Raw genomic sequence first — 23,822 nt, 5'->3', positions numbered from 1 at the left:
AACTGTGATTTAGGGAGAGGTGAACTAGCCTAGAAGGTGATCTGCTTTGACCTGCTCTCTTGTTTTGTCTCCATTGGAGGAGGTGAGGTAAGGCTTCACAGGTCACTGTGTAGACATGAGCTTTGGAATCCTGCGGGGTTCACAATGACCAGGGGACAAGGGACCCTCTCCAGGTAATCCCCCTGGACACCAGACAAGCATGAAGCCCATCCTTTTCCTATTAAGTCCTGTGAGTTACCTGGATACAACCTTAACAGAGAGAAATAGCGAGAGGGAAGTCAATCTGAGACACTAAAAAGATTTTCCCAGAGAGAACAAGCAGTGCCTTAGGGGCCATGTAGTCAGATTGGATTATGTTTTATAGATCAGATATTTAATCAAATATCCACTGTCTCACCTTGTTGACCAATGGGTGGGAATTTAGAAGGAAGATCATTTGATCGATTAAGATCATTGATTAAAAGTTGAATGACCATATAATTTACAGGACAATTTTAGACATTAAAAGGTGTATTAAAGTAAACAAATTATAAATATATACATTTGTGAGTCAAATAATTCAATGGAAAGATTATATTAACAATAAAATCTATTTATAAAAATAAAAAATCAAAAACGAATATCTGTATTCATTAAAGCAAAAAAAGAAAGAAAACTTCCTTATATTTATCATTTGAATATTAAAATATAACATTAACAGGGTGATTATTTTTGGTGTAAATTCATGTACTGCTGTGAATCCACTCCTTGGCCCACCTCTGTCTCTAATACACCACATCACTGGTATTCTGGGGAAAAACACACACATAATAAATAGTTTTTCAATATGGTCTTATTATTTTGTAAATTTACTTATAATCTTATTCAAAATTTCTTTTTATGATTAATAAATTTGAAAATTTTGATACCTTAATTGACTCTGTAAATCAAAGTATTTTTAACTATGAAAACATTTTCTGTACAAGTTCTGGTAAATCCCAAGCAAGTTAGCTAAAGGGAGGATCTGTGTGACATAGTTTAGCCCAAATGCTTTCCCAGGAACTGTTATTTTACTTCCACTTAGCACATCTGTCTTTGCCAAAAATTTTACAAGATACAAAACTTAAATTGTATCTATTTATGATTCTTTTTAGGTCTTCTTGTGAATTAACTTCAATTCATTTTGATGCAGAATATAAATTTGTAGAATCAAACACAGGGACTCTGTTAAAAGAGTCTTTTTTTCAAGTTGAGATATTTCAATAGGAAATTATAAAACTGAAAATTAAATCCTGTATAACATTTGAACTCTCATTATTTCATTCATCCAGTTCTCTTGCTTTTGTGAGCATATATTTCAGTGTTCTCCTTTTTTTATGCGCTTTCACTTATTGCCATTTACTAAAAGCTTCAAAAGATAATTTTGGGAATGCTTCATTTGTTGAATTCTATTTAAATTCTTCAACTGATCCTGAATGCAGTGTAACTAAAACGTTGAAGACATTTATACAAATACTCACAAGCATTATAGGAAACGTAGATTAATTTACAAAGTAGTTCTTCAAAGGCTGGAATAACCCTCTCTCTGATGGATGGAGAGAAGCAAAGAGAGATAATGTATTGTGTCATCCTGAAATGTTTTCATTTGTTTGTTTTCAACATCAACTTCTTTACAAAAATATTCTCAGGGAAATGCAAACCATGCTGAGACACTACTTTATATCCACTAAAATAGCTATAATAAATAAAATGAGATAATCACAAATGTTGGTAAAGATGTGGAGAACCTGGAACCCTCATGCACTGCTGGGAGGAATGTAAAATGGTGCAACCACTTTGGAGAACAGTTAGGCAGTTCTTAAAATGGTTAAATATAGAGTCACCATATGACCCAATAATTCTACTCCTAGGCATGTACCCAAGAGAAATGAAAACATATGTCTACACAAAAACATGCACACAAGTATTTATAATAAGCAAAAGGTGGAAAAAATATTGTAGTTCACTTACCCTACTGCGTGTGAGTGTGTATGTATACATACAAATTTTGAGAACTTGACAAGACTGTCAAAAAAGCAACTATTAAGGAGGAATCATTGAAAAGTAGGTGATTATAAAACTGAAAACATCAAGAATCCTTTATGGAGGAAGCACAACAACAGAAGCCAGATGTTTCCATATTAAAAAAATAATGTTTTATGCACACACCAACACTTCCTATTTGCCAGAGTAGAAAGAGAGTTTAAGTCAAGAGAAACACTGACGTGTAAATGGAGGGCAGGAATATACATCTTGAAAGCTTTTTAAAATAATGTTTTAAAAAATCAAGAATTTTATTTTTTTTTAAAGATGATTTGAAATACTTGAAAACAACTCAGCAGGAAAGATCTTTGGCTTTTGAGTGTGCAGAATGGTGATAACAGCACACTGTCAGGAACATAAAGCAACTGTGCATCCTAAAAGTCACTGTCATGAGAAAGATGTGAGAAGATGCTGAATTAAGCAGTTTCTCCAGTAGAAATAAGGAGATGAATTTCAATGAAACATGGGAAGCAACAGAAGAGTCATGGAAATGCTTTTGGAGGTATTAAAAAAGGAAATATCCAGAAATCTGCAGTCATTCCGGCGAGAACACCATCTAAGTGTCTCTGGCAGAAGAGTGCCCTTGGAAGAGACCGGGAAGACAGAAGGAAGGAGGCAGGGGGATGGGGCACAGCTTGCCGGGTGACCTGCAGGATACTTCTGTTGAATTCCATATACTCTGGTTATCAATGTCTTAAAACGTAAAACGAAGAATTAGCACAATTAAGACCTGGCATCCACAGTGCAGAACAACCAGTAACACAAAGCCCTGACCTCTTCCTCGTTCTCGGAAGCCGAGGTGTTACTATACCAGATCCCTCAGGGGGAGCCCATGGCAGCCAGGAACACCACGGGTTGTTGTCCTTTCCAATTTATTTCCTGTGCCAACTTCAAAAGCACAGCCAAGCGACTTCTTGGAAGAAATTAAGTTACTTGCAACGGAATATCTTTGTGGTGACTCACTGTAACCACTGCAAATCCCTGACAGGGATTCTCACTGACCTGGAGGAATTGCAAAGCTACTTTGGATTGAAAGCATCATCTTACTGTACGAATACTGACTGGTTTTCCACTTGTAATAGAGTCATAGCCAACTGCAGCTTTTCTGTTTGACTACAGGAAACATTCAGTCATAAATGAAGTTTCCAACAGATGGCTGAGGGCGACTGACTCAGTGCCTCCCTCAGACATCGCAAACCTGATGGACACCTAAAGCAACACAGACCATTTCCAGTGCGCACTCAAGCTATCATTCTGTCCCCAGTTTAATATACTCACCAAATAATTGACCAGAGTGGAGGTATTTTCTTTCTGATCCAGCTCTGTTGCACGCTGCCTGGTCCCTGAACTGGGAAACACCAAGACACCACTGTACCACTGCGTTTAGCTCAGAGAAATGAAAAGACTCGGCAGATGAGGACCGATTCACATATGCATTCTGAATGCTTCCTTGTCTATCACTGTTCCTGCTGTGTGGTTATGAGACTGTTCTAATAAGCATTTATTTTATAAGTTGCCGGCAATAATGTCTTTTTTAAAAAAAAATTCTTTTTTTATTGCCGTATAGGCAATTTACAATGTTAGTTTCAGATGTACAGCAAAGCGATTCAGTTATACATATACATATATATATATATATATATATATATATATTTGTTTCTTTTCCATTACAGCTCATTACGAGAAATTGAATATAGTTCCCTTTTATATATAGTAATGTGTATCTGTTAATCCCAGACTCCTAAGTTACCCCTCTCCTCCCCATTTCCCCTCTGGTAACCACAGTTTGTCTTCTATGTCCCTGAGTCTATTTCTGGTTTATAAATAAAATTTGTATCTTTTTTAAGATTCCACATATACGCGATAGCATATGAAGAATACTCTCATTTGACATCAGTAATGTCTTAAGGAAGCATTACTTCGGCCCTTTAAAGAATTCAAATATGGAGGTCGTCAGATGGTGATTGACTTGTTCCGTGATATGAATTCATAAGAGACAAGCCGGGGAAGAGGCTCGACATCAGCTGAGTTCATGCAGAGAGGCCCTTAAAGACCACTGGGAGGCCTCTGCAGCTTCCCACAGGTAATGAAAGCTTTTAGGAGAGACCAGCTATTTCAGAGGCAGTCAGCCACTGAACTCTGCCCGCGTTACTAGGGAACCAGCCAGTTCGCAGCATTACTGGTCTCCTGCCATCTCCCGCCTGAAGAATCAGAGCTTTCAGAGGGCACGGCCCGCTGTGCCAAACCGCAGGCCACGGTCGGGCTGCTCACAGCACATGAAGTGGCCGCAGGGGTGCCCGGATGGGCTGCTAAACCCAGCGCACTTCACAGTGTCCTGAAACGCTGCTGACGCCCAGCGCGGAGAAACTTCATGAACCTTGAGAGCTGTTCAAGCAGGCAGATGACACCCCGAGGGCAAGCTTTGTGGCTCTTCTTTACTGTGCTCTTTATGATGCAAGAAGTTTCAAATCTCTTCCGCCTTTCAGAAAGCATGTGAAGCGGAAGAAGGGGAGCAGTGGCACCAGTGAGATGCTCCAGGCGGAGTCGGCCCCACCTGGAAGAGCAGAGCCCACAGCCCCAGAGGCTGTGTCATCCAGATCAGAGTTTTCCAACACTTCTATCTCTTCCTGCCTGGTAACAGGCAAATGGACTCCTCTCACCTCAGTCTAGTTCCCCTCTGTCTTAGGCAGAGAACTGATACAGCTCAATTGACCTGGCTGGCAATTTGGCCTGGAAAACACTTGACAGTTGTCACCGGGGAAAGTCTGGAGGGTCTAGAAGCAACCCCAGGTCTGTCTGGGAGTCCCAGCCCCTCCTCATCCGAGAGAGCAGGAGCGGAGGCAATTCGAGGCCAGAAGTCTTCAACGGGGGGCTGCGTGCGCTGGGCAGAGGGGAGGACTGCCCACGTGGTGTGTGGGCAGGCACAGCTCAAGATGGTTAATTCCGAGAGCCTTATTCCAAAATGCATGTGTCCTGAGAAGGTACCTGTGACCATTCTGGTGGTTGACTCACTCCTCCTCTTCCACAGTTGTCTTCTTTTCGCTGTGCTGAAGGGCGTCTGCCCCCCGCCACCAGGACGGGCTCACATCTTAGCGCGCCGCCCAGGGCGCGACAGCCTCCAGGGCACTAAACAGAACGGCATCTTTAATTTCTTGTGATGGATGATCACAAAGTGACAGCTACTAACCACGAGGCAGGTGGTTTCCAATTTTTGCTTCCAAAATAATTGAAGGAGAACCTAACCGATTTGTCAGTTGTAACACTTAAAAAGTAATTTTTGATAATGGATCACTGTATACTTTCGGATATATATTTCAGCTACTTTATCTAGAATTCCATTCGTTCCCATTTGTCCTGTCCCCTTTCCCCCTTTATTGCTTCTCTTTTGTATTTATCACCATTTACCATGCTGTACTATACATCTTACTTTAAAAAAATCTTATGTGATGTCTCACCCCTTCACTACAATTTAAGCTTTATAAGATAAGAAGTTTTGTCTGATCTTGTCTGATTTTGTTCCTTGTTATATTTCCAGCACCTAGAACAGTGCTTGGGACAAGGTAAGCCCTCAAAAATATCTGGGGAAAGAAGGAGTTGAAACAAGCAAGGGACATTGTTGTAAACAGTTTCCTCTCATTCTCATATTTCTTTTTTTCTGTGAACAGAAAATATCTATAAAAAAATTAAACAGAAAATTTCTATAAATACAACACTAGCACCAAACATTGAAAGTCCCTGAGGGTAGTCTATTGGATTCTAGGAATAACTAATATTCATCCATGAATACATAAACTAATTGAAACAAAACCACTCTGTCCAATTTATTAAGAGTTACCCTTCCAATAACTATTTCATTTGATGTGTAAGACTTATTCATCCATATCTGTTAATATATTTATGTTTGCTCAGTCATGTTAGTAACCAATAATTGCAATTATAACCCCATCTAAAGAAGAATTTTAACACTAAAAGTCTGGTCACAGGAAAAAAATTAAATTCTTATTCATAGGAATAAATCTAAAAAATTGCATATCCTCACACTGAATACAACAAAATATATTAAGAGAAATTAAAGATGCCTTAAACAAATGGAAGAATCTAGAACAGTCACAGATTGTGAAATTCAATATTATAGCTGCCAGTTAATTTGTGGATCAGTTAATCTATGGATTCAAAGCAATCTCAGTAAAGATCTTCGGCAGTTTAATCAAGATGCTGATTCTAAAACGTATGTAAAAAGGCAGAAGAATAACTAAAGACTAGTTAAGACTAAGTCTCGAATAAACCATAAAACTTCCTAATTTAAGATTTAAGAATGATAACTGGATTATACAGATTAAGAACTTTTATACACTGAAAGATAACACGGAGAATGACATGTAATCTATAAGCAATTTTTCATTGCAGACGTGTGGAAGACTAAGAAAAAACTTTCAGGAATAAATATGTTACATTAAAACGGAATTTTACGACTGAAAAGGAACGGAGGTCTAAGTTCAAAAGAAAATGGAGCAATTTAAAATTTCCACTGTTAATTAAAGTTTGTTTAGGTACTTTTAAGTGGGTAATTATGAACATTAAATTGCTATGACACTGAGACCACATGGGATACATTGGAAAGAGTAATGCCTCAGATTTATTACTAAATACTGTAGTGATTTTGTAATGGGTCAACCTCTCTAAGCTGGAATTGTGTCTCCTGAACTCCCTGCGTCTATGGTTCTAAGTTAGTGTTGGCTACACGAGATGTTTGTGTGGGACGTGAAAGACAGACGTGAAGCTCAGGAAGCTGGTATAGGGTCCAGGTCCCACTGTAGCTTGTACTTGGAGGACTGACAGCCAAGATCAAGACGTGTTTGACAACGGAGACCACCCTGGACCCTTGCACAGCTCCGTAGATGCCAGCAGGAAAGATGGGAAAGGACGGGGCTGCACAGTCCTGCCCCGCACAGCTCGCACCGCATCAGCCCTGAGCTCAGAATCAGTCCTGGGAGGAGCCCAGCCCTCCCCACGCTGACACCTGATGTGGCCGAGAAATCCCTGAAATGGCTGAGTTCTCCTGGCAGTGATCACCAAGGGGAGGACATGCTGAATCTGGTTTCGTGAAAAGAAGGGAAGGTATGTTTTTGCTTTTTAAAGATCATACCCACAGCATTTATCATATCATATTCTGTTACATTTTACTGAGCCAGACTTGAATACTGACAGTCTTCTAATTTCATTGTATAGCCATACGGAATTTCACAGTGATTAAAAGTGAACAGTGTTTTGGGGGGAGAGGAGACGGAGAGTTCTGTTTTCACAATTTTGTAGTATTTGAATTGCATCCTAAAATTCTGTTATTCTAATGATAAGCCTCACATGGTGAATGTTCTTGCTAACAAGACAATTGATTTGGAGCAAGGTCACTGGGCGTGTTACATCACATATGCCTCTCCATGTCCAATTAAATTCTAGTGGGCTAGCTCGTTATTTTTCTCTACATTGTGCAAATAATTTACATTCTCACTCACTATTTAAATATGAATGTCCTAGTTTTAATCTAGTGAGTCACCAATATATCTTTCTTTATCTACGTATAAAGAATTTTGTTTTTATCCTTGTTGGAAAGAAAGGCACAACTGGATGTTTGAAAGCCTATGGACTTTAGTCCTGGAAGCTTCTGGATCAAATATTAGTTCCATTTCTTCGAGGCTGTGAGTTGGGAAAATTCTCAGTGTACTCGTCTGTAAAATGGGCATAATGACAGCCCCCTGGGATGTGGTGGCCCTAGATGAGATAGGGGCCATGGAGTGCTGGTGCACAGAAGGCACGCAGCTGACACTGACATAATTCACCATTTATCTTACTCTGCTGACACAGTCCTATTGATTGTTGATTTCCAAAATGTCAAAAGGTTCATTTAGCTTAGGATAACAATAGTTTGTGAGAATTCCAACATCCTGTTTCCTCTGTGCTCACAAAGAGCGTCTGTCCTTGGGGAATTTGTACTGAGCTTGTGTCTGGCTTGATGTTCTCATTTTAGAAAGAGTAGCCAGTCTGGAGGAAGGGAAACTGATTACTCTCCCTCGTTCTGAAGCCTGAGATTTCATCTCCTATGAGCGTTTTCTCTTCTGGAAAAGTAAGCCTCCTGGTATAAAGATGTAGCAAGACAGAAAGTAAAGCTCCCTGGAGGCAGAATTTTCAGAGTTGTGTCACGTGGGATCCCGGCTCTTCCTCTGTCCAGGGCTGGTGTTGAGTATTCCCTGAGCACGTGTCTGGCCCAGGAGACCCGCCCCGTGTACCCGGGACACTCCTAATGACCATATTTAAAGCTTTTGACTGGCTTTGCCTTTATTCTCTACTTCTTCCCCACAGCAGCACAAACCCTGAGGGGAGATCTCTCTCTCTCTTTTTTTATTGGTATTTCAAGTCACTCCGTGGGATTCTTTGTAGATAATATATCTTTTTTCTGTGCCAAGTGCACAGAGTGACTTTTTCCTAATGCTTTCAGCATTACACGTATTTTAGTTACTCTGTAAGGATCCCAGGAACTGCCTTTAGCATTTTGTCTGTGATTCCCGCGCAGGGGAACCTGTATAGTGGCCCTACAGGGTGCTTTGATAATAAGCCCCTGCTACCGTGGCTCCTCTCCTGGCTCTGGTTTACGGGAGCTGTGTCACCTTTATGCAGATGCTGTAACACACCAGCTCCCACCGACCTACTTCCTCCACGCACATATGCTTTTTACTTCTGATTTTTCTTGTGTTCGAAAGAAAGGCACTAGGTTCTTTTCTAGCCCCCTTTTCTTACTTCAGTTTTCATCTATAATCATATACTTTATTCCCTTTACAGTTACTCAGCTCTTTTAAAGCCACACGGACTGTGCTATACTTACCCCTTTGGTTAATCTGCATCAGTAGCTCAGTACTTGGGGGGACTGGCTACTTAACTCTTGTAACTATAGTTTGGCTTTACTGAAGACCCTTTCAAAGTTTCTCTAATTTTTCAATTACTATCTGCTCAAAATCACTGGTGGCTGAAGGCCTTTGTGTCACTACTGCTGAACTCATTCAGAAGAATACTGTATTCTAGAGAAAATAAGATTTTAAAAACATTCTGAGAAGACCTCCCTTTTCTATTCTTGGAGCTCCCTTTTCGTTTATATTCGGCTGCATTCCCAGCCTTTGTTTCTCTCGTGGGTCCAGATCTCTGGAATCAGATGTTCCCATAATCAGTGCTGACAATTTCTTCCCATTCAAAAATTTTCTAAGAGTAGACAATATTAAATAGTGGAATGATGATATTTAAATAATGGCATGGATTTTAAAAATCTCTTTGGGGTCAATAAAGCAGAAGAAATCTCTGAGAAGAAAAATATTGCTTAAAAAAGGTAGGGGCTAAAAGCAGTTCTAAGAATTTGTCGAAACAGTTATAACCTTTTCCTTATTTTTTTCTCAGTTATCCAATTTTTCTCCCAATGTAAATATTTTTATCATTCTCATTTAAATCTACACAATATTTTACTTTGCTCTATAAATCAAGTGACAAACACTTGTTGACTCTGAAGTCTCTTTATAATTAATTGCTCTGCCTGCTTCTATGGTTTTTAACATTTCCCCTTTCAATATTATTTTCTTTTTAAAAAATAGCCTCTATTTTTATTTTGGATTACTCTTGATATTTTTGATTCTGGGACAGTCTCCATCCCCAAAATGCCATTTCTTCAGAGATCATCTTTATAAATTCTTCTCTCTTTCTGTGAATGACTGTTCAAAGAAAATTGAATCTGATCATATTCTTCCCGAGATGAAGTCCATTCACTGACTCCACATTATCTACCAGAGCATCTCAGCTGGTGTGACCTGAGCAGGTACAGATGTCACCAGACAATTCCCTCATTCCCTGGTGTGTGTGTGTGTGTGTGTGTGTGTGTGCTGAGTACGGCTTGGGGTAGCTAGCCCTCTGGGTGGTCATTTCTTACCGAGTGCCTTATAAATATTAGCCTTCTCTGTAAGTGTCGAGATATAAAATAGGTGGGGAATCACTGGGGTAAGACAGAATCCAAGGTCCCTCAAAGACCAACCCTGCCACTCACTTAGTGGACTGAATATACCCAACTGCTCATCACTTCCTGTGTCATCCAGGCTTTCCCCAGGCCTTGCTGAGTATCTCATGGGTTTTTTTTGCTGAGTATCTCATGACATATTTTTGCCAGTATTTTAAATGTGTTTTCTTTGCTCCTTTCCTGGTGATGTAACATTCTTCATACAAGACCATGTTCTCATGCTCTGAGCAGCTGTGCTGGATGCTCTGACTCACAATTAGCCTCTGCTTAACTTTTCCGTGCATCTGATTCACTTTATACAGACCATTATCTGCACTTCACTCTTTCATCATTATTTACATGCCTGGCTCACTTATTAGAATGTAAAATCTCTTAGGAAAGGGACCAAGTCTCATTCATCTCTGTATCCTTATGGTTTAATACAGAGAAGTCTTTCAATAACTGTTTCTTGAAGAAATGAATCAATACATCAACAAAAGATTAGCTATTTAAGCTTGTTTAAAGCCCTAAAATTAAACAATAACATGCTGGATCTGGACGGGTTAATGGAACTCAGAACAAAAAGAGATACGAAAGAAATGCAGAATCCAGTCAAATATTTAAATCTTTCTGAGAATTGGCAACCTATGTGGACTATAGGAAGAATGCAGAATTCCATCACGAGATATGGTTGAAAGAAGTAAATGGAATGTCAACAAAGCATCTGAGTCACATGAGAGGACATTAAGATGTTTTGAAGAGTTAGCAAGTATAAAACCAACCAAAAAGAGACTCTTAAGAGGAGTAAAGTCTTCTCTCTACTCATCTAATCAGCTTAGTCCTGGTGTTGTGTTGCTGTTGAATTAATCACATTTGAAGGGTATGGAATGAGCTCTCCTCTTCTTCCACCAACTATTTAAAAAAGCTCTGAAAATCCATTAGTGGGAAGTTATAATCCTCTTGGAATTTACAGCCTGCTTCCCAGCTGAAAATCCCCTAACTTGCAACAAACTCCAGTTGTTTGAGATGCTTATTTATTGGAGAAAGCGTTTCCAACACGAGGGATTGACTATAGAGAGAACAAAGAAAGCCAATTCCACAATTTTAAAACACTAAAGTAAAAATTTAAGATTTTGTGGTCATTGGGATAATCTGTGTTTACTTTGTACGTAAAATCTTTGTGTTTCTTAACATAATCAGATCGATGACGTTAGACCTGGCAGGTTGATCATGCAAAATCAATTCAAAATTTGAATTTGGTAATTAATTTTATGCTTGTGATTTTTAGATTGAAAGACATAGGAACATTTTGCTAAATTTGTGTATATTTAAGAGAATTTAAGATTTAATATATGGATACATTTATTTTATTAGATTTATTGGATTTGCTGGAATAGTTTAAAAACTAGGGAGTGTTTTGTTTATTAGGAGGACTGTTTGAAGGGCTTCTACAGAATTCATGAGTGCAGGTTAAGTGTTTAAAGGACTTTAAATCGTAAATGGAATAGATTATTTAAAGGAATTTAGATTATTGAATTTAAGTATGTCAAATAATAATTAAAAGTTTAATGGAATATTATTCATTAGAAAACCTTAGAAAGGAGTGAAATTCTGACATGATACAATATGGATAAACCTTGAAAACATTATGGTAAGTAAAGTAAATCAGACACAAAAGAACAAATACTGTATAATTCCAATTATGTGAGGCACCTAGCACAGGTAAATACACAGAGATGGAGAATAGGACAGAGGTTCCCCTATGCACCCCCCTAAATATTCCCCTTATAACTGCTAACCCCCCCTCCCTTCCCTGCTCTCCCCACAATCCCACAGCAAATACCGCCTCAGTGCCCTCCCACCGCCTGCTGTTCTGATGCCCACAGGGGGGTGTTTGCTTTGGACGTGTAAGATCCCCCGTCCATTAAACTGTGGATGTGTCTGTTGCTGACTCTGGGCTCCTCCTTCCAACAGGGCTTGCAGGCTTATGGGGTGCAGATCAACAATCCTCAAACATCCATGTCTGCAAGACTCACAAAACAATGAGCGAGTTTCTATTTTGAGGATCATCCAGGCCTCTTCTGTTTTCTCTCCTTCCCCTGGTGCCCGACCTTTGGGTCATTCTACTTCTCTAGGGCTTCTCTAGACATTACAGTGAGGACGGGAGACTTAGAAATTAACACTCAGACTAGTCAATTTCTCTCCTTTTGTTTCTCTATTAAATTCTTAGGGGTTAGGGGTGATTCTTATTTCCAATTCACATCATTGCTATGGGGATACTACCTTATTCTATTAAAAGGAATTCCTGGGAAGACAGGCGAATACATGAATGCTAGCCTGCAGGAAGCCTCAAGGACAGCAGAGACATGGAATGTTCTTCCAAGAGTCAGGCATCCTTCCAATGAAAAGTTCCCCAAAAGTATATTACCAGGGGTCAGATGGTTGCATAAAGAGCTATCTTGAGATGTTCAGTGGAAAATATTGAACCTATATCTGGGGAGTTCATTTCCTTTACAAAAGCTATCACTTAGGGTTTTCAATGTACATTGCTCCTGCCATTCATATACAACTCAGAGTGGCCTTTGTGAGCTCAAACAGATGTCCCAGTTGCAATTTGCAACCTAATATCAGAAGTAATGCTAGCAACAGATCCTCTGAAAAAGCCTGGCAATGTTTATACAAGTTAATAAACAATGTTTATACATCTTTCGCCTCCTCTCCACACTTCCTTGAATTAAAACCATTCTTTTTAGTAAGTCTAACAAGGTAGTAACAAGCCCACAAGTACATTTTCACCAGTGGATGGTTCACAAACAAGATGTTGACATATTTTTATGACTACAGGTTCCAGATATCCTGGTGTCACCGAAATGTTCATAGAGATGGAGAGATATTAAAAAAAGAAATAAAAAAAATGAAACAGATATAAATAGGGTTATTCATTAGAATGAATGATGGAAAGTATTGATCCTGCCCAGCAGGACCCTTCCTTTTGTGAGCTTTTTATTTCATTGTCTTTGACCTGCAATCATAGTCTTTATAGGAAATAGTGAAAGAAGCTGAGAGGTAACTAAGAAGCTGAGTGGCTGGAAATAAATGTTTCCTCAAGCATTTATTACCCTTCAGAAATGTCCGTCAGCTGAAATGTTAGTCCCAGAGAACCACTTAAGCAGTGCAGAGGAGAAGCGGGTAGTTATTAATTTTTAAGGCTGGCTGACAGCTTTCAGTCCAAGAACAAGGCTTAACTTTGCATTTTGAATAATGCAGAGATTTTCATTAGTCAGAATAGAAATCGAAATGATGAATGACACATTGTCTGCCAGAATGCTGTGACATTACATTATCTGTTTGCAGTTACCTTTCAGAAGAAGCTTTCCAGAAGTATACTTAGGTAAATTGGAAGGCTACCGGTATTGTTTGCTTATTTTATGTTTAAAGTTTGTAAAAACAATACGAAGGATGCGTCTTCTGATTGTGGGTTGGTAATGCCATATCCGAAGGCCCGTCCGTTATTGCACCTGAAAGCTAAGTGCTGGCACAAATTGTACTGGTCCACGAGATCATTGCAATTGGTTTCAGGCATTTATTTTTGCTCACATCTGCCTTCTGAAGATTCTGGGACAATGTAATTACCAACTGCACTTTGAGTCTTACTTCTTTCAATAAAAAATGTAAAATTACCCTCCCTTGAGAACTATCAGACTAAAAGGTTTGTGATTGCTTTTCTCTGTCATCTCTCTTCCAGCAGATTATCATGTCAGGTTGGTCTAGGGCATAGTAACTTCTTTTGAGCACCCAAGACCCTTTGGCTCTAAGTATTATTTGAATTGATGGCAACACAGCTACTATATTCAGATGTCTCTTGGTAACTTAATGTATGGCCCTAATAACAAACACTAGAATTAAACCAGTAATAGAATAGGCTGCCAGCAGCCGCTTCAATGCCGGTTTGATGGGCATTGAAATAGCTGATTCAGAGATTTCTATGGAGAAACTTAAGCTACTTAAAGACTGTAAAGTCAATGAAACTGCAGTATCTGCCAGTAACAAGACAATCCACATACACTGACATTATTACTCTGAAGATAGGCTGATAGAAGGTCAAAAACCTTCTACCCAATTTAGATGAGCCTTTTATTCTGCATGTCATTTTGTATTTCCAAGTTTTGTTTAAAATCACAAACCTCAAGGAAAGTCCTTTATATATTTATTCTACTAGAGAAAAATAAGACTATTGATGAATCCGTCTGCCCTCTCACTATAAGGTAGGACGAAGCATTAGCATCGTTTGAGAGCCTCCAACCAGTTCAGTGAGGAGGAGGAGAAAGAGGACCCTTTAGGTACCTACTCGAAAGTGCCTGATAAGGTATTCAGTGGGGATTTATCCATCCGTGTGTCATTTTGGTGGAAGTATTTATTTAGCCCCAATTCTAGTCCTTTTCTTTAGGTCCCAATTCCAGTTGAAATTGCTCAGGCTCACCCTCAGCTGGTTGGTTTTTGGCTGCTCAGGCTGTCTTAGCCGTGCGTTGGAAGCACATTGCTGATTTTCTGTACATTAACTTTGTCAGATTGTGGAACTACGAATGGAATACCTGAAAACACACTTTCCGAAGTCAACTTCATAGTCACAAGGGTTGTCATTACAATCGCACTTTTGAAATGCCAGAAAATTTCCAGCTCATTTAGCATTAAAAAAAAATACCGCCAAGCAAACACAAAGGAGATGATGGGGTATGTTTGCCTGATGAGTTTCATCTAAAGGTTTACTATTTCTTTCAGTTGCTTAAATAAATCCTCATTGTCAGCTGGATTCCAGGTCATATACCAGACACTGTTCCTATTTGGTAGCAAGCACTCACCAGACCCTTTGGGAGTTGTGTTCTAGAAAGAAGTTGTGATGGCTGGCTAGACACTTACCTTCATTCTGTAAAAAAGAGTCAACTTTACAACCCAGACCGTAATCACAGCGATAGAACCAAACCCCTGGGATGGTTGGGTGTGCTTTGCTTATCTAATAATAACTTACTTTTAAAAAGCAAATTAAACATTTTCTGTAGTATCACACTAGCCCAGAATGGAGTTGTGCCAGGAAGTGCCTTATGCATTACCAGATGCACAGTAAACCCCAGCCGTTAACCTGTGCTGCTAAATCTCCACCATATCACTTCAGGTAATTTGTCTGTTTTTTTTTTTTTTTTGAGTGTTCTGCTAAAATGTGACTACTTAGCTTTTTATCATTCCATTAATTCTTTTTCAGCATCTCTTTTTTTGGGGGGTGGGAGTTAATTAGGTTTATTTATTTATTCTTTTTTAGAGGAGATCCTAGGATTGAATCCACGAGCTCATGCGTGCTGAGCACGTGCTCTGCCACTGAGCCATACCCTCCCCGACCAGCAACTGTTGTTTTTTTTGTTTATTTTTTTTTAACATCTTTCATTGAAGGCTGTCATTTTCATTTTCTCGGGGCATTTTATGTCATTTACAGACATGTAGCCATTGGCATAATATATTGTTGTACTGATGTTATCGTTATTAGTCAGATTTCAAAATTCTGCAGCCAGCATGCTTACAACTGGTGATGGATAAAACAACTCTCATTTTTCTACCTGGAAGAAAGTTTAGTCTCTGATGAAAAGTTACTGAGATGATACAACAGCAGGTTTTCAGCGTCTGTGTCTCTGGGCATCCTCCCACACCCCTTGGACTGAGAACTTTCATACTTAGTGCCACCTTACTTGTGAGCAGTGTACCTTACGAGTGTCTGGTTGTAACTTTACTACGCTGATTTCAATCATTTAAAATGCCAAAGAGAAACGATTTCATCGCCCTGTAACGGTTAGTTGTGGAAGCAGTATCTCATCTAAAATAACCCCACAGGTAGACACAGGAGTACTTACAGGTGTCCTCTTCTTCCATGAAAATACTGATCACATAACAGGCATACACAAAACCAACCAACTGCAAAGGAGAAAAAAAACACCTTAAAAATCTAGGACAGGTGTCCATGATTAGAGAGCCTATGTAACCAACAGATGAAGAACACACAGCAGTATCACCCATCAATTTGTAACAGAAAAAAAAAAACCTTTAAAATTTTTTATGCTACTTAAATGTTTTAAAAGAACAGCTGTGGTTTTAAAGAAACTTTTCATTTCTACTTGGCTTTAATAGCTTTCTAAAACAGTACAGAGAAATGGGAAAAACTGTAGATGTTTCACTTAGGTTTTGATTTGGGGTTTACAGTTTTTATATTTTAAAATCACCACAGATTATTCAGAACATATATTTTAAAGTTTTGACTATTTATAGAGCAATTTGTAGCAACCCTCATTATTATTACAACTGCTTTAATGTTTAATAACCACAAAGGGAGTCAAAATATGTTCATTGCAAATTAAATACCAATCATTTACTTAATTATTTAAAATGCTCTGAGAATATACACTCTTTTTAAATGCTAAATTGTTTTGTTAATTATATCATAAAGAAAGGCATTATCTTTCAGGTCATTCCTCATAACGTGAGAGAGAAGAGATAATTTACACTTCTGGTACTAAAGGTTAAAAGAATAAATTCAAGGGCTAGGCTGGAGACTTTCTGGTTTTTCCCACTGTTTTCTGCACTTATTCTGCTGAGAAGATGACTTTCATTCTATGGAGCCAGAGACACTGCAATTTCTGGAGGACAAACTTGTCCATGAATCTAGTCTAGTCTAAAATTACTCCAAGTACTTTGATGAAAAATAGATACTTCAAAATAAGGTATAAAGTCTGTCCTCTTGCCCTTCTTCCCTGCACATCTGCAAGTTGAAATCAGACCCAAGCTGAGGAGGAGAGTTTTTAAGTGGATGAGAGTTTGCACTGGCCTGGGCTGGACTTTTAAACATCTACGAGGGACCAAAAGACCTACAGGTTCTGCCTGAAATGTGACCCAAAGGGTGAGACAAACTATGACTATGGAACTGAAGGGCTGGTAGGAGAAGGAATAAAAATTGCCTTTTGATGATATTCTACTAAGTCCAGTTCATTCCATAAACCAGTTGCATAGAGAAGAAAGAGATGGCCCATGAGCCTATAACTAAGAACTTTCTAAGGGATTTTTTCCCCAGTCCTTTATATTATAGTTGGTGAATATCCCAGTTACGTTCTTATGACCCAAGTCAATACTTATCAGAAGCTTATTAATAGCTACCCAAATTTGCACAATTTAAAGTTACTATAATGCATTTAAGCAATCTCCTACTATTGAAAGTTGTTCTCCAAGTTTCTATATTATAAATACTATTATAATGAATAATAATGCCTTTCCTATAGTTTGGATTTTCTGATTTCCTGAGATGCCATCAATATTTTATGCCTTTTTTACACATTCTTAAATTGCTTTTCAAAAGGTTTGTTTTATCTTTTATCCTACGATAGCACAGAATGACAGTGCTTGCTTTGTCATGGCCTTAGTAGCATAAGATTTTTCATTTAAAAAGTATATGCCAGCATAATAGACAAAATGACAGCTCTTCATTTATTTCATTTGCAATAGTTATATTTCACATGGAATATTTTCATATTTTGTTACCCACTTATATTTTTTCTATTCTGAATTATCTGAAGAAGTCCCTTTTCTATTTATTAACTTCATGCTATTTTCGTTAATTTGTATGAATCCTTGTGGGGTTTGTATACTGAGCCTTTGTTATATTTGCTGTAATTTTTTTTTCCTCTTTATCTCAGCAAGTGATAGTAATGGCTTCATAACTGAGGGGTGTTTTCTTAGTAAACTGTATATTGGAAGGCATCTGCCAACAAATAACTTTCTGGTTTCTTAGCAGACTCTATCTTAGGGGGGTGTGTGTGTGTGTGTGTAACTCAAGAACTTTCTTGTATTAACTCTGATGCTGCTGTAATAAATGACCACAAATGCAGTAGACTAAAATAACCCAGATTTATTATCTATAGTTCTGGAGGTCAGAAGTCTGATAACGGTTCTCATTGGGCTACAACCCAGGTGTTAGCAGGACAGCACTCCTTCTGGAGTCTTTTTGTCTTTTTCAGCTTCTAGAGGACGCCTGTGCTCCTTGGCTTATGATCCCATTTTTCCATCTTCAAGGTCAGCAACCTTGAACTGAGTCCTTCTTATGCTGCCATGTCCCTGGTTCTCCCTCTTCTGCTCCTTGTTCCACTTTTAAAAACCCTTGCAATTACATTGGACCCACCTGGATAATCCAGGATAATTTCCTCATTTTTAAGGTCACCTGATTAGCAACCTTAATTCCCTCTGCAACCTTAATTCATTCCCTTTTGGAGCTTAAGACATGGACATCTTTGAGGGGCCATTACTCTGCCTACCACATCCGTGAACTTGTATTTTAGGTTCTCTGTAAACCTCTGCACAATTTAAAACACAGTGAAGAAGGAGAAGTGATACTGAAGAAATTATTTACGTTTTAATGTATGAAGTAAAATTATAGCATCCTGATTAAAAAAAAAAGAAAGAACTACAGAGACATGAATGTGGAACCAAGTATTATCAACACAGATCCTGTTTCAATCACAGTACAAATGCAATAAAAAGTTCTTGGAATTGAAAGAACATTTATAATAGCTAATATGCATATTTGCTTATCATGTGCTGAATAGTGTTCTAAGCTCTTCTCATAATAATCCACATAACCCTCAAAAGAAACCTAGCAAGTAGCTGCTGTGATGATCTCATTTTAGAGATGGGGGAACAAAGGCAGCAGAAGTTCAGTGACTTACCCAGTGATGGGCACCCAATTTAATTAGCTAGTGAGAGGCAGAACTGGGGCTCAAACCCAGCCTGTCATTGGTAGTGTTTGCCTGTGAAACTTTCCCTCTTAAAAAAATAAAATAAACAGTCCATCAAAACAAACAAAAAAAGTAATTTCAAAATAAAGTTTCAGGCTAACTTCTGAGTATGAGTAAGGTTGTGACAAGGCTTAGTGTTGTATTTGCCGTCCCCTCCCTCCCAGCGAGGGTCTGCAGACCCACAAGGTTGCTGAATCGTATACCATATCAGAAATGATTATCTGACATTAATTAATAAAGGGAAATGCAGGTCATAAAAAAACCAACTTGAAAGGAAACTTTGAGAAGTCACTTTGCACATTAATCCGTTCCTCTCAGGAAATGCCATCTTCTAATATTGGGGAGAAAACTACTCTCAGAAATCCGGTGTCTGCACCTCTAGTCTGTGTTTTCACACCTTTGCCATAAATGTGTATCGACAAGCAGAACATAATTATTTCAAGCAGTTCTGATCTCAAATACATAGTTTCCTGGACAATTTAAATTTTGAAGATATTGTCTCTTTAATTTCATTAGATCATCATCGTTTCCACTTTGTACTGTAGCCGACAGTTTTATACGAGGAGGAGGGTACATGTCAGCTCTGCCATTAAAAAAAATTTTTTTTCCATGCCTGTGTCCATAATTTGTTTTATTTTCCACCCATTGATTCTTGGAGGAAAAGTTCTAAGCTACACGATCATTTTCTGAGCATTAGTCTTCTGAAAACTAGGCTATATAATCTGTAAACCTACTTACCTAGCACATAAGTTAAATCTCGCAAATCATTATTTTTTCATCTAAGTAGGTGAAAGATAAGCCGAATGTTATTGATTGATTGATCGATTGATTGATTTATAATCATTGTACAATGTTGTGTCAAATTCCAGTGTAGAGCACAATTTTTCAGTTATGCATGAACATATATAAGCCGAATGTTTTGACTGAGTGCCGCAGGACTTTTTAGAAAAAAGCTAAGGCCTTCACGATAGCTCAGTACTACAATGAATATTATTTTTCTACTTTCCTAATAGACTACAAATCTTTAGAAAAACATATAGTACTTCTACCTACACCTTTATGTTGATCTGAAGTAAGATAAATCATTCTTTTGTCTTCATTGTTATCTTTTAAGGTGGCAATGGTGTCTAAAGTGTGGATTAGCATATTATTAGCCTCTTTGACAGGGAACGTACTTTGGTGTCTTCTAATATTAGCTCATTCCACTTGGCACGCTGGGTCCATCAGCATTTACTGGTTGGCTCATTGGCATTTACTGGAAGAAAGGCCAGAGGATTGATGAGAAGGACCCTTGAGAGCAAACTCAGTCAACTCAATGTTGAAGCACTGTTTTCAAACATCAATATGTAGAGTTAATTTGATAGGGTTGAAAAAATCCCATCCTGAGAGAGAAGTTTTCACTGAAAACTAAGTCTGCCTCACTCTCCTCTGGATAAGATGTCTGGAAAATAGTCATTGTTAATGGCTGTCCCGTAAATTGCTTTGTGACTTACTTATACATTTAAAGATACAAATCTAAGCAACCCATATAAGATAAAATTTTTGTGTGCGTGGCAAACTTTTTAATGATTCTAATACAAGTTTCCTTCTAGGTTAAACAGAAAGGGGTTGACCAGATGGCTAACACTAAAGAACAAATGCGAGTTAGGTAGCCCTGATCTCATCATTTGAGTAAGTGCAGTGGAAATTCAGGGAGAGGTTTGGGGTTAGGATGAGACACTGAGCAAGTTAGAACTGCGTAAGAAGATGATCACGGATGTACGTTTATAAAGGCAAAAGGGCCCAGCTCATTTGAATAATCTTTTTAAAGTATGTTTTTACTCAAGTTTCATTTATCTTGTATTTCTTCCCTGTGTCTTAGGACCATGGATTATTTTGAAATTATTGTTAACTCTGAAAAGATTAATTGTCTATGTACTGAAGATAGTTGGTCAATATGTTTATTTTTCTTTTTCCAAATGAGTCTTTTGACTAATGGAAAGTAAGATCAGCTTCTTAATTATAGTGACACCAGGTTTCCCTTCCCTGTTCAGTGAATTTTTTGTTGTTAATGAAATGTGGGACCAACCAGTTTTAAAATGACAGCGCAATGCACAGCAACAGAAAAGTTGTCAGGTCCAATTGTTTACTAATGGACTTTAATAATATCTTGATAGATGAAAAGAAAGGAATTTTGGCCAAGTAACTGAAATGTACAATGCCATTAGCTGGAAACAGTCAGATAAAGACATGCCATCCTAGAAATATTAGATCATTGTCCAGGCTTTCAAACAGAATTTGCCAGCCATAATCTCAATATTATAACAAATGAATTAATTAAAATATATCCTTTTACTTTTGCTTTATTGATTGGTATTCTAATAAAATATTTATGGCCAAAATTACTTTTGCTATCATGATTAAACAAACTGGCTGTTTAATTAATAATGTTATTCTCATGAGAACGTGTCTAGACATCATGTTAATCACTAATTTGTAGATGGCTGACTGTTGAGTAGTTCTTGGTTTCCCAGAATATGAGTTGAAATAGTCCCTGTGGCTTTCTGCTTATCTCCAAGAAATGGAATAAAATGCGTTCTTGCCAATAGCAAAGACACACAAAATAAATAACAGCAGGGTAATAGTCCTGATTACATCTGCTTTAAATAAGGGTTTGAAAGAGTCATTCATTTTAAAGACACCCTTTTTCTCTTCCATTAAAGCCGTCCATCTCTACAGTGATAATGTTTACACAATTTTCTCCTCCGTACTGTAAATTCTGAGGGCATAGATTCCATCTTTTTCAATATGTTAAATAGATGCAAATGGCAAAAATTAGATTCCAACACCCTTTTATGTGAAGGGATGGATTCGTTTTTATAAGTAGGATTCGTTTTTTTTTTAATTGAAGTATAGTCGGTTTACAACGTTGTGCTAATTTCTGGTATACTCCAGTGATTCAGTTTTATGTATATATGTATATATGTATAATATAAAGACCCACATATATATATATACATATATTTACATATTTTCATTATAGGCTATTACATGGTGTTGACTATAGCTCCCTGCGCTACATACAGTGGGACCTTGTTGTTTATCTATTTTATATATAATAGTGTGTATCTGCAGATCCCGAACTTAAGGCTGATTTGTCTTGGCCGCAGGCCTTGTGTAACGATTGATGGGAATCAGGTTTCACACATGCAGATGCTAGGATGACACACGCCTGTGTGTCCTGCTAATTGTGGGTCTTAGTAAGGATGAATCCAAAAAATGAGTCATCCCTAAGAGCATGAGTGTCTCAAGGGACCAGTTTGGGGTGACGTGCATGGGTAAGAAGAGCCCATTTAGGGATTTCAGAGAGAGGAGCTCATTCCGGCGTAAACTTAGGTGAGAGAGTTTGTAGGTCTGAGGGAAGCCAAAAGGATTCTTGAACAGAAAGAACTCTCCAACTGCTCTCGCAAACCTCCCGGCATTCACACCAACAGCGAAGCCCTAAAGCTGAAGAGAATCCGTAAGGAATGACAGAAGTTTCTCTAGTTGACCCACAGGTTCTAAACTGCTTTCTGTTGGTTAATTTTTTCTCAAGTCCAAAATGACTTTGTACAAGTCCCGGCCAAAGCTGTCTCCTGGAGGCAGGCAGAGGCTGACACGCCGGGCTCTGTGCAGGGTCAGGTCCCTAGGAAAGTCATTAAGCGGAACGTCTGTGAGTAGAAAGCTTCCGTATGTAATTTATTTGGGTTAAGGTGTTACGTTGCTTATAAAAAAGGAAGGGCTGCCTCACGTCCAGAGCTGTGCAGCATCTGGGATTTCACTCCGCTTGTAAGCTAACAGGTCAGCCTGCTGGCCTTTCATGGACGCTGGCCGGAGACAAGGATGTCACCACTCACAGCGCAGAAACCAGAACGAGCCTCACGCCTCTTTGCTGTGTCCCCGCGGCCCTTGGGCCACGATGGAGCCCTGCGCATGCGGTGGGCTGTGTTCTGCGAGAGAAACGTTGGGTCATTTTAGGCATTTCTCTAAGTCAAGAAAAAGTCAAACAATAGAGAAATGAGCAAGGAACACAAGTATCTAGCCACAGAGAGAGAAAGAAAACTGACAAACTGTGGAAGGTTGTCAGACATCAGTCATACATTAAATGCACACTAAGACTACAAGAAAGTCATTTTGTCACCCAATTTTGCATCTTTTTTTTATTTTTGTGGGTGTGTGTTAGAGTGTCAGATATTCTCATATACTACGTTTGGAAGAACAATTTGGCAAAAACCGTTATACTCTTTCGCCTTGTAATTTTACCTGTAAAAACCCGTTATGCTGAAATATTTTTTAAATCTCTATAATGATTTTTTTTTGAGCTACTTTTATAGCAAGAGGAAGCAAGCCTCCTGTTTGTCAGGGGTGGGGTGGGGGAGCAGTTACCTCATCCCTAAAGGTTGCTTGCTGAAAACACAACTCTGAGAAATTGCTCAGGTAAAGAGCAATGATAAATTTGGAGGTCATCCGTGTGTCTGTAGATGGCACTCACAGCCACGTGACTGGACTAGATCCCTAAGTCAGTGAGTGAAGGCAGAGAAGGGATCCAGGGATGAAGCTCTGGAACAAGATGACACTTGGGGGTTGGAGAGAAGCCCCGCCTCCTGCAAAAGAGACTGAAAAGGACTGACTCAAGACCTATACAAGAAAGAGATACAAGACAGGGAGAGCGATCAGCCTCCCTAAAGGACTGTGCAAGGCCGAGGGCAAGGAGCACCGTGTTACTGACCACTGGGTTGAGCAAAGCGGAGGAAATGGGTGACCCTGATGGGAGTTGTTTTGATGCAGGGTGGGGCAAAAATCTGATCGGAGTGGGTTCAAGAGAAAAATAGGAGGTGAATAACTGTTTCAGGGAAGGGCATAGCTCAGTGGCAGAGCACGTGCTCAGCCTGCAC

At 38.7% G+C, this 23,822-nt stretch overlaps 1 protein-coding gene across 3 annotated transcripts in view; it reads right to left on the bottom strand.

The window, feature by feature from the left end:
- The window catches only part of NKAIN3 (sodium/potassium transporting ATPase interacting 3), a 409,151-nt gene that overhangs the window by 10,879 nt on the left and 374,450 nt on the right, over positions 1 to 23,822 (bottom strand). For 2 of the 3 annotated variants that reach the window (XM_074355103.1, XM_074355105.1), the window contains exon 5: positions 15,985 to 16,045. In XM_074355103.1, the coding sequence (XP_074211204.1) occupies positions 15,985 to 16,045 (61 nt within the window). Of the gene's footprint in view, positions 1 to 3,836; positions 5,188 to 15,984; positions 16,046 to 23,822 lie in introns of those variants that run through there. The other variant, XM_074355104.1, reaches the window with a different exon arrangement.

Source organism: Camelus bactrianus, chromosome 29 (assembly GCF_048773025.1).
Source record: "Camelus bactrianus isolate YW-2024 breed Bactrian camel chromosome 29, ASM4877302v1, whole genome shotgun sequence".
Lineage (NCBI taxonomy): Eukaryota > Metazoa > Chordata > Mammalia > Artiodactyla > Camelidae > Camelus > Camelus bactrianus.
Note: the sequence above shows the minus strand (reverse complement) of the source record. Positions and strands in the feature narration are given on the sequence as shown.